The sequence below is a fragment of the Barbus barbus genome (assembly GCF_936440315.1).
Source record: "Barbus barbus genome assembly, chromosome: 16".
NCBI classification, from domain to species: Eukaryota; Metazoa; Chordata; class Actinopteri; order Cypriniformes; family Cyprinidae; genus Barbus; species Barbus barbus.
The window spans coordinates 30,575,328-30,590,372 of record NC_136744.1 but is presented as its reverse complement, the minus strand read 5'-3'; the positions used below and the strand labels follow the sequence as shown (position 1 = coordinate 30,590,372).

The following is a 15,045-nucleotide window of genomic DNA, read 5'->3' as shown; positions in this document are numbered from 1 at the left end:
TATCAATTGTTTCTCTGTATTGTAAACATTTTTTATTTGTTGAAAATCAAGTGGAGTTCTGTGTGGTTATTAGGGTGTTGATGGGTGTATGTGAGGTTGCCAGGTGTTTTCTTCCTGTGTGGTGTGCAAAGAGACCTGTACCCTAGTGTTGGTACAGTAATAGTTAAGCATCAGCTATTGGAAATGTGTTTCTATGACGGTTATGGTCTGGTATTTTAGGCATGAAGTGGAAAAATAGGATTTCAGCAGTAACCTTTTCATATGAAATAACATAAATCTAAAAATGGGGCACACACACCTTTTCCTTTACCTTAGGTGATCAGTGCCTTTGATAGTGATCTGAAACGACATGAGTGAATTGCGCTGGCCGGGTTCCAGCGGCTCCATGCATCCCTGCAGAGGTTTGGCAGAAGAGTGCGAACAGTCATCTAGAGTTCGGCAGGTTTAGCGTGTTTAATGCAACATATGCTGCATCGTAATTAGGGCGATAATGCGCCACATGCCGACTCTCAAGCACTTGACAGACCACTGTGCCTCTTCCTCCGGCTCTCTCCATTTCCCATCTCACACACACACAGACACACACACCGTTACTGAGGGAGTGAGTCAGTTTGTGTGAAAGTGAACCATGTGGCGGTTAATTACTTCAACTAGCTCTCACCACACAGTAACGTCTGAGCATAAATATTGATGAAGTGCTGACAGAAATATGTTTCCCAGTGTCAACAAGCAGTTTTCTGCGCGGGCTGGAGCGCTGGTGTTTCCTCAACTTCACACCAGCGCTAATTTCCCTTCGTTAGTAAACTGGTGTGATTATTAGTATGCAGAGGAGACACTGACTCATTCAGCCATCATATGAATCATCTGCTCTGCAGTCCAGCCTCGTTCTGTTCGCACTAAATTCCCTTTCGGATTTCACTCATAATCTCAGGACTAGCTGAGCGCGTCGTTTCTGAAGTTTGATTAGAAAGTGAGCTGAAGCAGATAGATTAGTTAAACACTACCCTACATACATCCAGTTTCATGCCGTGTTTAAAAGCCTCACTGGATATAAAGTCATTTTAGCTAGAATTACTCTTATATAATATACTATATATGGAAGCATTACATTTCAAATGCAGTATGCAAAATAGCAATATTATATGAAAAGTTTGTGTATTTGATTTTATATTTCCCATAGCCGTTTGTGTGACATCTGGTGCAAAATTGAAAATTCAGATTTAATAATTAGCATTTTTCATTTCCTTCACTAGAATTAACATTTAAATTAAATAAACAGCTGAATGCATTCTAATTAGCAAAATTAAAATGGAAATGCATTTGTAGAAATGGAGGAATATTTTACGATGATTTTTTAATGCATTTTCCTTAAATGCATTTACACTCACAATTAAGTTGTATTTGTATTGAAATTGTTTTTGCATGCTGCACAATGAATGTATGTAGACTTAAAAATGCATTCTGAGTGATTGCATTAACATTCACGTCCTCACCTGCCACGGCCACGTTACATATTATAATATAATAATTATAATTATATGGACTGATCCAGCTTTATGCTTCCATAATCAGATATTCTTTAATATATTCCAGAGGTATTCAGTGTCAAAATTCAAACCACAGCAGAAATGACAGCCACAGCCACAATTATATACATTCAAACAAAATATTTAAGATTTATGTATTTGAATTGCATGTAAATTTTCCATGCATTTAGATTATTCCGTTTTAGCATAAACAAATGAATAAGCTTAACGTGATGCATATTTGACAGTCATAAATGAAACAGGTCAGATTCCTGCACTAAAATGTTATGGCATTGTTTATTTGTAACTATTTGCATCTATTTGATTTTATTTATTTATTATTCAAAATGCATTTATTCAAATTGTTTGAAATCAGCATAAAATCATTACATTTATCATTAAAAAGTATGAACATGGATAAATATGACTAGCTGTGGAACGAGCAATATTTAATTAATTAAAATGGATGAGATTGATACAAACTGGATTTATTGAAGCTAAATATAAACTTGGTTATTGTGTATTTAAAACACATTGTTAATTATCTCTATTACAGAAATCTGACCTGTGTATGACTGACATGTGCATCCCATTAAGTTTAACAGTTTGTTAAAACTGTGTCATCCAAATCCATGGAAATTAAATTAAATGCATAAATCTATCTGACCCATATGCAAATGTAATATTTGTGCATATATTAAATTAAACCTATTAGAAATTGGACATATTTAACATATAGATCTATCCCATAAAAATATGTATGTAATACATTTTTAGACATTGTGTCATGCACATGTACATTCATCCTAAAACCTATCAATACATATATAAATAAAAATATAAAACATAGACATGTATTTTAAAATAAATAACTATTAAATGAATTATTAATTGCATGTATACATAAAATATATATATTGTTGACATATTGTTGCTACATATAATACCATATGAAAAATCATGTTAACGCATGTACAATACATATACAAATTTTACAGTGAGGATTTTATACATTTTATAAACTATCTTCCTCCACCTACCTGTATATGTATTTGAAAATTATATATGGCAATATCACTCTAGATATAGAGCATCCATATATTCGATTTCTTTATGGGGAGTGTTGAAAAAATATATAGAAGACTTTTAAAGTCTGGACTCGTGGTTCTTTCTGCACTGTATTTGCTCACGTGATGTGTTTGATTGACAGCTGTCACAGTGTGTCAGGTGACTGTGAGGACACTCAAGACCGGCTCTCGCTCCTCCTCTCGATTTTCCGTCGCTCATTCCAATAGTCGTTCCCGCAGGCTTGTGATGGATTTCCTTCTCCTTCTGATTAGGCCCTCAATTAATCGCAGCTCTCTCCTTGTACATACAAACGGTGCCGCTCTGCTTTACGAGTGGAACCTATACAGTAATGTTGCTCTTGGCAGCGCAGAGATCCTCTGGCCAGAGAGATGGAGAGAGAGAGAGAGAGAGAGAGACGGGAACGGCCCTGTCTAACTCCACTGGCCAACCAAAACACACACACACACACACACATCTGATGGAGTGAGTTAGTGTGGTAGATCCCACAGCACGCTGTACTATAGTAAAAATATGCAGCCTCCATTATGTCCTGCTCTACACTGCTATTAAAGCGCTGGTATAAATGACATATGTCTGAGAAAACTACACACAGATCGTTCCATAGCTCTAATTGTTTTGATTTAAGAGCAGATTGTGGTCGAACACTTTGCAGGTTAGACTTTTGTGTTTTTGACCTGAGGATTGAAATGTTTCAAATTATGAATCTGATTATTATAAACTTTTTTTTTTCCCTAGTAAAATTTCATGCATTGAAATGAATCATTCACTATAAGACCAGACGTTTATAAGGTCTGTTGTATCATATTTGATATGCAAAGCCTCTAAATGATCAAACTTTGCTGTTAAACCGGTTTCATTCTCAATCTACTGCATGTCTTCTGTCGTCTGATTGATAGTTTAGTTTTTTATCCAGTAAAAGCTCTTTTAGTGTAATTGTACAAACTTCCAGCTTCAGCTGCTGCTTCAGTGTCTTTTTCTGTCAAATCTTGACTGATTTTGATCAAGTAAACATCAGAATAATTGCAGTCATTTTTCCAGATGAACTCTTACTGGACTGAAGCAGCTCAGCTTTACTTGATTCTTCATCAATCATTTTTAGAAAAAAAACAGTGGGTCTCAAATCTGATCATCAGGATCTTTTCTTCATCTCTCAATCATCATTGGATTGCATTGCATTATATGTTTGCATCATTTCAACAGGGCCGCTGCTGGCCAAATGGGTGCCCTAAGCAGAATTGTATTGTTATGCCCCCTCCCTCAAATATTATGGAAGTAAAAAACACCTACTATAGGGGTCAAAATAGAACTTTAATAAAATATAAAAGTTAATAAATAAATTGTAATTAAATTGTATAATTAATAAATTACAATTGTCGCTCTAGACAGTTACCTATGGCAGTAATAAGTTGTCTGATTGATTGTCTCAAGCATTCAGAAATCACACAAAAGAGAAGTAAGCAGTTGTACTATGATAAAACCATGGTTAATTTTTGTAAGGGTTGTAATGTCCACGTTTTTGGGTGGCCAAAACTTTAAGATTAAGTGGATATTTTAATTAAATGTTTGGTCAATATTAATATAGAGTGAAACTTTTTTTTTTTTTTTTTTTTTTTTTTTTTTTTGAGCAACTGGGATGTGCCCCCTGTGGGAGTTGGTGCCCTACGCTGCGTACTCTGCATATAGGGAGCGCTGATACTGCATTTCAATATCATCTTATTATTGAAGATATAGAGTTATTGATATTTAGATATGTCAGTATCTGCTGTGCTGTTATAAAGACCTCATTGATTTACATTTACAAGCATCAGAATTTCATCATATAAATATTAGCATCTGCACCAAATTGCATATTGTTACTCAGTTTGAGTCTCTGACTAAAATTGAGCTGTTTTTTTCCTCCATATTCTCACTATATCAGACTATATGAGCTGTTACGCCCCGTCTAGGGGTAAGGGCGCAACATGAAAGGAGTACGAGAACACAGTGGTTTTGAAAAGCAAAATGATCAGTATTTTAATGAGAACAATGCTTTCAACTGTACAATGGGGTAATTTAGCTTCAGGAGCCGACAAGGCTAAAATAATAAACAAAAGCCAACTAATTTCATCCCTCTAAATTCCCTAATTCACAAAACAAAAATAAAATAAAATAAAATGCAGATTACTTACCTAACTCCCTATACAAAAACAATCAACAAAGAAATTCCAACAAAAATGGCGTCGGTCTCCCTACCTCCCCAAAAGGTTATTATATACAATTATTTACAGTGGTTAGCAAACAAGTCCAAACAGGGGCAATCCAGAATCTATGTCAGAGAACAGTCGGTAGTCAATAGTACAAACAATTGGGAAAAACAAACTAGCAAACAACAATTGAACTCTCTCACGGTCAAACACACACAGATTCTCAGGCTAACTATGTAACTAACAAGCAGAGAAAACAGCAAGCGAGCATGAAGCTAAAGCAGGAAGTGATGACGAAGTCTCTTATAGGCATCCAGAAGTCAGCTGACCAGGCATGGTGTAGCACCAATTGGACTGCAGGAACCAATCAGACAGCCTCCTGCACAGAAACACACACAAACACCTCCCAAACAAAAGACAACACACAGAAATAGAACAAAAGGGACGTAACACCCCCATACACAAGAGTAAACATGTGTGATGTTTATGAACACGTTCTTGACAGAGAATCAGCAATAACATTCTCTTTGCCCTTCTTATACTTGATGTCCAAGTTAAAAGCTTGATAGATTAAAGCGCAACGCATAAGCCTTTGGTTTTTGTTACAGAACTTTTGCAAAAATACAAGAGGGTTGTGATCAGTAAAAACTTCAACAGGTTGTGAACTTGAACCAACATAAACTTCAAACTGTTGCAAAGCTAACAAGAGGGCGAGGGCTTCTTTCTCAATGGTACTGTAGTTACACTGATGGCGATTGAACTTCTTGGGAAAAAAACACAAGGGGTGATCAATTCCATTTTTATCTTCTTGTAGCAGTACAGCACCTGCTCCAGTACCACTAGCATCAACCTCCAGTTTGAAGGGTTTGGAGAAGTCAGGGGTAGCCAAGATTGGTGCACTACATATTAAATTCTTTAAAGAATTAAAAGCAACTTGACACTGAGGAGACCAAACAAATGGAACAGCTTTTCGGAGGTTGTCAGTAAGAGGTTTCACTACATCAGAAAAATTTCTACAGAAACTTCTGTAGTATCCTGCCATGCCCAGGAAGTGACGGAGTTCTTTCTTTGTCTGAGGTACGGGTAAATTTACGATAGCACTGACTTTGGCTTCTATCGGTCTTACGGTACCCTGGCCAACTTCTTTTCCTAAATATTTAACAGTAGCATGACAGAATTCACATTTGGCGAGGTTCAGAGTTAAATTAGCTTCTTTGAATCTAGTGAATACTTCTTCTAATGTTTTCAAATGACTTCCCCAGGTTTCTGAATAACATACAACATCGTCAAGATAGGCTTCACAATTTTTCACATTGGACAGTACTTTACACATCAAACATTGAAACGTTGCTGGAGCATTTCGAAGGCCAAAAGCTAACACCTTATATTGTAAGAAAGCACCTGGAGTAGCGAATGCTGAAATTTCTGAGGCACGTTCTGTGGCACTTGCCAATAACCATTGAGTAAATCTAATTTGGTTACAAATTTAGATCTTCCAATTTGGTCAACACAATCTTCTATCTGTGGTAGCGGATAGGAAACTGCTTTGGTGACTTGATTAACTTTTCGGTAGTCGGTACAGAAACGTGAAGACCCATCAGGTTTAGGGACCAACAAGCAGGGTGAGCACAAGGGACTAGAGCTAGGAACAGCTAATCCATGCTTCATAAGGTAGTCAGTTTCTGGTTTCATTATCTCACGTTTGACAGGGTTAACACGATAAGCATTCTGTTTGATTGGACGACGGTCGGCAACATCAATATCATGCTTTATCACAGAAATTACAATAGGCACATCAGAAAAAAAGTGATGAAAATATTTCAATTAACTGTAACAACTCATTCCGAGATGATTCAGATGAATGGGAGAGTTTTGAACTTAAAGTTACAAGAGTTTCTGAATTTTGTAAGCGAGCACTAGATATGGCAGCACTGCCCAAACTAAGATCATCCACACATGGAGAGTCAATAGACGAAAGAACTTCTACAGAAACTGCTACAGAGGGAGAAGTTGTTTGGAGTCTAAGCGGGAAACGTATGACTTTAACACGTTTATGTGGCAAACACGGGACTTTCGGTGCCTCTCAGGAGTTCGTACAACATAGTCTGTATCACTTAATTTCTCCTCTATTTCATATGGGCCTGCAAACCTTGCTTGCAGTGAGGCAAAGGCAATAACACAAGCACTTTATCGCCAACCTTAAATGAATGCTTGACAGAGTTTTTGTCATAATTATCCTTCATTTTGGACTGTGACGAGACTAAAGACTGACGAGCTAGCTTCCATGCAGAATGCAACCTTTCACGAAATGAACTGACGTAATCTAGCACAGGGGTGGGGGACTTAGAGGGCCCCTCAGCAAGGACATGCTCTTGAAACAACTTTAATGGACGCATTAAAATGAAAGCCTGATGCATCAAATATGATACACACATGCAAACTTTAAGGTTCAATAAACTGTTTCATTTAAAACAAAAATATTTTTTTAGTTCATCTTGACATTAGGATAAATATTTCGTTTGACTCTCTGTTTCACTCACACTTACACAATCTCTGTTCTCTCAGATGATTTTTGGCTCTCGGGTGATTTGGTAACCATGGCGACTGTAGTTTAATTCTCTCATTATGGCTCTGTTTGTCTGATGAGGATTTGTGTCTGTCTCTCAGGTTTGAGGACAGACAGAGGAGAGGAAGACTGACAGCAGACAGACACACTGACTGACCTGCTGGACACACACAAGGCAATTAGTAATTTAATTTGCTGCAAACTTTGTTTTTCTAGTTAATATGTTCATTCAGTGCATTAAAATGTTTGTTTTTCTGTTTCTGTGAGTAAAACATTTAAAATAAACTGCTGTCGTGTTCATTGTTTTTCTAGTCCTTGTATTCTGTTCTCTTGACTGTCTCATAGTCTGCTGTTTATATAGTGCAGACAAGTGTGTAACTGGTCTGTAATCCCATAAAGCCAGTGCTCAGTTCATCATCATGATCTAATGGAGCCTCAGAGGTGAGCAGAGACTCTAATAAACGGCCAACATTTGCTCGACCTTTAGAGGAACATGGATAATTTCACGATGAAATAGTCAGTGTCTCAAGCTTTGGGCTGAAACCTGAGACAAACTTTAGATCAACCTGAAAGCAACCTCAAAAATATTGTCTGCTTTGTCATTGAAACTACTGATAGAGAAAAGTTGAATGCATTATGAGCTGCATGGAAGAAATGCCAGGGTGTTTTTATGTGGTAATGTGTTGTGGGTGGTTTCCAGAGTATTGAAATTAAGTTGCTAATGCCTTGTGGATAGTTGCCAAGGTGTTGCTATGCAATTGCTAATGTGTTGTGGGTAGTTGCCAAGGTGTTGCTATGCAGTAATATGTTGTAGGTAGCTGCCAAGGGGTTGCAATGCGATAATGCATTGTGGATGGTTGCCAGGGTGTTGCTATGCAGTAATGTGTTTAGGCGGTTGCCAGGGTGTTGCTATGCAATTGCTGATGAGTTGTGGGTGGTTGCTAATGGGTTGCTATGCAATAATGTGTTGTGGGTGATTGCGAAGAGGCTGCTATGTGATAATGCGCTGTGGGTTGTTGCCTGGCAGTTGCTATGCAGAAATGTGTTGTAGGTGTCTGCCAAGGGGTTGCTATGCGATGATGTGTTGTTGGTAGAGCTGTGCAATTAATCGCATGCGATTGATATTCGCATCTCGTTCTGTGTTCTGTGATTAGTAGTAAATCTCCTTCATGTGCTTTCAGATGGAGCGGCATTTACTACACAGAGCCGTAGTTCACTGACAAGCAACGCAATATCGTATTCATAATCGCAGATGAGTTGCCTAATGTCACTAACACTAATGCTTAACACTAATCTCACAAGTTTATTTCCCTAGAGACAATCATGCTGTTAAGATGTATAGCATAAATGCACTGTAAGCCGCTTTTAGATCTACTAAATTAATATGTTTTAATTAAACACCATAGTGATGAAAGAGTGTTCCTGAGTGTGTTTGTGTGCTTTTGTTATTCTTTTAATATTCAATATTTCATAAATAATTCACATTTATTTACCTGTTCTTGTTCATGCTTCAGTGATACTGAACTGAAGAGCGTCTCTTTAGTGGGCAGAACTATTTTAATGCTCTGGGTTTTGAAATATTCATCAGTGGAGCCCCCCCGACTTCAACACTCACAGGCCTGTTATTATCTTCATATTGTGAAATATCAGCGCATGAGAGTAAATGCTGCTAATGAAGTGCTTTGGAGACAATTGTGGACGGCTGGACAACAGAAGCTCTGTTGTGGGAATGTAGGTCATTGTTTGTGTTCTCATCGATGCTTGTTTTTTTCCCCTTGTTTGGACATATACAGCATGTATTTTATTTGGAAGAAAATGTGAATAGTGCATGCAAAACTTGATATGGGTGGTTGCCAGGGTGTTACTATTGGGTTGCTTGTTGCTAAGGTGCTGTTGGTGGTTGCTAGGGTGTTGTTATAAGGTTGCTTGTTGCTAATGTGCCTTGGGTGGATGCCAGAGCATTGCTATGCAGTTGCTAATGTGTTGTGGGTGGTTGCCAGGGTGTTGCTATGTGGTTGCGTGTTGCTAATGTGCTGTGGGTGTATGCCAGGGTGTTGCTATGCAGTTGCTAATGTGCTGTGGGTGGTTGCCAGGGTGTTGCTGTTTGGTTGCTTTTTTTATGTGTTGTGGGTAGTTGCCAGGGTGTTGCTGTGTGGTTGGTAATGCGTCATGTGTTGATGCCTAGGTGTTGCTATGAGGATGCTAATGTGTTGTGTGTGGTTGCCAGGGTGTTGCTATGTGGTTGCTTGTTTTTAATGTGTTGTGGGTGGTTGCCAGAGTGTTGATTATGCAGATTTTTGTTGCTCGTGCTGTAAGTGGATGCCAGGGTGTTGCTATGCAGTTGCTAATGTGTTGTGGGTGGCTGCCTGGGTGTTGCTATGTGGTTGCTTGTTTTCAATGTGTTGTGGGTGGATGCCTAGGTGTTGCTATGAGGTTGCTAATGTGTAGTGTGTGGTTTTCAGGGTGTTGCTAATGCTTCGTGGGTGGTTGCCAGGGTGTTGCTATGCAGTTATGATGTGTTGTGGGTGTTCGTAGGCTAGGGTGTTCTGTGTGGTTGCTAAAGTCCACATGAATGAGTACATCAGGATATTAAACAAAACAAAAAACATCTAGTAGAAGGTAAATTAAGTTCATTTTGATGCCGTATGATGATGATGATGATGATGTGTATGATGGAGACTCTTGGCTGGTTTGGACTCTGTTCAGAATGATGTGAGCCTCTCATTTATCTGAACCCATTAGAGGGAATCGCTGCAGCTGTGAACGTGCTCACAGACCAACCACAAACTCCTTCTGCACAGACATTAGAGCAACAAAAACTCATTATATCTCACAAAGACTGAGAAGAGGTCAGTTGATTTGACCGATGTATAAATGAGTAGTTCTTAAAATTCATAAAATCTAATCAAAAAAGGTTCATACTTACTTTTTCATGCATATTTACTTGCTTTTTCATAGCTCACATTAATGGAGATCTCAGTTATGTTTCGTTCACTTTTTTTTATTTTTATGTTTTTCCTGAAATATCATTGGAGAAAAGAGTGAATAGTTGTCATACAGTATCAGTATAAAGCTATAAAATGGATATAAATCGATAAGGTTATAGACTTTGCTATCTTTTAATACATTGTTGAGATCTTGTTTGAAAGTTTAAAGTAGACACGTGTTTACTAGGGTCTTTTTCTCAGGAGAAACACCTTTGTCAGGAGACTTCAGCAAAGTCTCAATCTCACGCTTTAGTGAGAGTCAAGAGCAATAGTTGAGATATTAAAGATGTTATTTCAAATATTGTTGGTTCTGTGACAAATTTCAAGTCACTTTGGATAGACGTGTATGCTAAATGGCACATTTAATGTAATTCCTCTTGTTGTTCTAAACCTGTGTGACATGTTCTTTTCTTTTTTTGTAACGTAGCAGGAGATGTTTAGCAGTTTTTTTTATTCTTTGTGTTTGTTGTGTATATTTCTGCTTGTGTTGTATCATTGATTTCTTATCATATGAGCGCAGAGCATCTCTTAATGTCTCTTTAGGGAAAGCTCTCTGTTATTTTTGGCATGTGATTGTCAGTTTAACAGGGCACAAGGGCAGTTGCCCGGCCGCAGCTCTTCAGAGTGCTCTCTGAGCCATATGTGCTGCAGATGGGTCAGTCTCTAGTGCTGCTGCTGGCCAGTTCGAGGGTCTGAGGTCATTAATAAGGGCTGCCGGACCACAGCAGAGAGGAATAATTGTCATAACCAGATGTCATCAGAACATCAGGATGATTGATGCTGCTTTTTACCTGGATAATCTCCTAGATGGACACTAAAAATGGCTGCATTGCACTTTGGATGTTAATTAATTTCTCCAGAAGCATGCATCTAATTATGACATGCTACTTGTAAACTGCTTTTAAAGGAGAACTGTGCATTTTCCCCCTTTTTTGACTGAAGGAGGGACCTGAGTTATGTTGTAGAGACTCCGTAATGGACTCGTAATTTGCTGGGCCAGTACGCAACCACCTGGCACACTTTAGCAACCACCTAACAACACCCTTGGAACCACTTTGAACATCCTAGCAACACCCTATCATATTATATCAACCACATAGCAACACCCTGGCATCCACTTAGTAACACCCTAGCAACCACCTTAGCAACTACACAGAAACAGTCCAGCAACCAATAATAAACTACACAGCAATACCCTGGCATCCTCTTAGCAACACCCTAGCAACCACCTTAGCAACTACCCAGAAACAGTCCAGCAACCAATAATAAACTACACAGCAATACCCTGGCATCCTCTTAGCAACACCCTAGCAACCACCTTAGCAACTACACAGAAACAGTCCAGCAACCAATAATAAACTACACAGCAATACCCTGGCATCCTCTTAGCAACACCCTAGCAACCACCTTAGCAACTACACAGAAACAGTCCAACAACCACTTAGCAACACTCCAGCAACCACCTAGCAACATCCCAGCAACTTCATAGCAACACCTTGGTAGTCACTCACATTTTCAGAAAATTTGCAGATGTGGTTATTTCTGTAATTCTGATGCTATAAAGGTGCTGAATTACACACAGCTGATTTAACGCTGGTTTGAGCCAAATGTAAATCTAATAGTCGACTACAAAATTTACTACTAAAGTTGAAGAACAGTCTGAAAGTGTTTAATCTATATTTAAAAACCCAAACATCAGCTTCCACACACTCAAGTGCAGAATGAAAACTATTATTTCCATTATATCAGGAAAGAGAGACAACATTTTCTGAGGAGAGCCGGAATGTGTGTGTGTGTGTGTGTGTGTGTGTGTGTGTGTGTGAATGTGTGTGTTTGTGAGTGTGAGAGCGCGTGTGTGAGGGATTACGGGCCTGAGCAGTCACTGTCTCTCTCTGAGCCTCTAATCATTTTTACTGTGAAAGATTTGTGCACACTCACTGAGCCACTTACTATTCCACAGCCAGCGTTTGCATGCATGAATCGTTCATGTCCCTCAATGTTTCCCTTGAAAATGTAGAAATGCAGGAACAAAAGCTGTTGGAAATTTTACAGTGTATTAATAATGCAAAGCTGAATATGAAAGAGTCTGAATAACCTTAGTCTTGTGTTTGCTGGTGCTCAGTATCACATTGATGGATTTGCTTTTTAATTAAACAGCCGCTCAAACAGAATTAATTTTGCACTTAGAAAATGTGCATCATTTATTATTTGAATAGATGCAAAAACGTACAGTTCATAAAAAAAAAAAGCCTTTTTCATGATAATTCAAAACAAATGCTCTTGTTCTCGAATTGTCCGTGTGTTAAACTGGCTCATGTTGAAGTGTGACTCAGTGCCGTCTCACCCTCGTTTCTCAGCGAGCTCATCCTGTCCAACATCGATGCCGGCGTTTCCGGTAATTGGCAGTGTCACGTGACCAGTTCCCGTGGCAACAGCTCAATCGGAATGGAGATCGTGGTGCTGGAGACGACGGCGCTGTACTGCGGAGCCGAGAGGGTCAGTAGCAACAAGGGCGACTTCAGGTGTGTCCGTGGCTACAGACGTCCATCAGCAACATCACACACTGACACAGACACCATTCACCAGAGCGCCAGCTTAAAGGGACAATTCACCCATTTTCTCACCCTCATGTTGTTCCAAACCTGTACGAGATTCTTTCTTCTGTTGAACACAAAAGAAGATACTTTGAAGAATGTTGTGAACCCAACAGTTGACGGTAGCCACTGACTTCCATAGTATTTTTTTCCATTCAAGGGAAGTCAATGACTACCATCAACACAAAAGGAAGATATTTCGAAAAATGTTAGCAACCAAACAGTTGACGGTAGCCATTAACTTTCTTAGTATGGGAAAAAATACTATTGAAGTCAATGGCTACCATCGACTCTTTGGTTGCCAGCATTCTTTAAAATATCCTCTTTTGTGTTCAACAGAAGAAGGAAACTCATACAGGTTTGGAACAACGAAAGAGTGAGTAAATGATGAGAGAATTTCCATTTCTGAGTGAACTGTCTCTCTTTAAAAACCACATTACAGATTGTTTAATTGTGATGCTTCAGTGAGTCTGTTGTATTTCAACATCAGATCTCTGATTGCTGCTTTTATAGCTCCATGTTCATTCTGTGTTTATGCAGCACACGACTGTAATGGGCTGGAAAACGAGCCTGTTGTTAGCAGAGGAATTAGTGTCATTTGTGCATTACTGACAACAACAAACAGACTCTGTTCATGTTCAGAAACTCGCCTAAAGACGCTGCCATTTAAAAGTTTGGGGTCAGATTTATTTATTTTTTTCATCAAGGATGCATTAAACTGATCAAAAGTGCCAGTAAAGACAATTATAATGTTCCGAAACATTTCTATTTCAAATAAATGCTGTTGTTTTGAACTTTCTATTCATCTGTTAATCCAGAAAAATAAAATGTGTCACAGTTTCCACAAAAATATTGTGCAGCACAACTGTTTTCAACATTGATAATAATCATAAATGTTTGTTGAGCAGTAAATCAGTATATTATTATGATTTCTGAAGATCATGTGACACTGAAGACTGGAGTAATGATGCTGAAAATACAGCTGCAGATCACAGAAATAAATTATAGTTGAACCCTCTGGGGTCTGAGGGTGTTTTGGGGCCCTGGAGAAGTTTTGACATTCCCTGACATTTGTGTTTTTTTAGTATCTTAAAAAAATATTAATAGCTAAAGTCGATAACTGATAACACTGTATTCAGCACAAACTGGGCTACAATTATATGTGAGCAGCATGAAAGCACATGTTTGTGTTTTTCACAATATTCACATAGAAAACAGCTATTTTAAACTGATATTATTATTTCACAATTTTTACAGTATTTTTGACCTAATAAATGCGGCCTTGGTGAGCAGAAGAGACTTCATAAACGTAAAAAAATAAAAATAAATTTTTGATAGAAAAAGTGTGTGTGTATATATATATATATATATATATATATATATATATATATATATATATATATATATATATATATATATATATTGCTGTGAAACTATTAAACGCATCCAAAATAAAAGTTTTTGTTTACATAATGTGTGTGTACTGTTTATATTTATTATGTATATATAAATACACACAGTATATATTTAGAAAATATTTACATGTATATATTTATATTCATATAATTTGTTATTAATAAATATATTTAATATATAAACAAATTTTTCTGAAATATATACATTCATGTGTGTGTATTTATACATAATAAATATACACAGTAAACACACATATTATGTAAACAAAAACGTTTATTTTGGATGCGATTAATCGGCATGAATTGTTTGACAGCACTAATATATTTATATATACTATTTATCCTCAATTTTCAATTGTTATCATCAATGACAGGAATAAATTGCTGTTAATAGTATTCATCATCTGTTTGATTACGTCATTAACTGTTTTTACCGTACATTTCTGCCGTAAGTACATGAATTTGGCATAGTCACCACTGATACTTAAACTACTACTAAATATATTGTAGAAACTTAAATTTTTTGTAAAGCTGCTTTGCAATGATTTGTATCGTGAAAAGCGGTATACAAATAAACTTGAATTGAATTAAATTACACTTTAATTTAGTTTAGTTTAAAAAGAAATTATTACTAAATTAGAAAATATTTATTTTAAATTTGTAATAATACTTCACAATATTACTG

The 15,045-nt window shown here is 37.4% G+C and overlaps 1 protein-coding gene across 1 annotated transcript in view; it reads left to right on the top strand.

Annotated features, from left to right (window-relative positions):
- LOC306882771 (adhesion G protein-coupled receptor A3-like) overlaps positions 1–15,045 on the top strand; it is a 156,587-nt gene that overhangs the window by 33,954 nt on the left and 107,588 nt on the right. Inside the window, exon 8 of the mRNA XM_079437648.1 lies at positions 12,709–12,873. Within this exon, the coding sequence (XP_079293774.1) occupies positions 12,709–12,873 (165 nt within the window). The remainder of the gene's footprint in view (positions 1–12,708; positions 12,874–15,045) is intronic.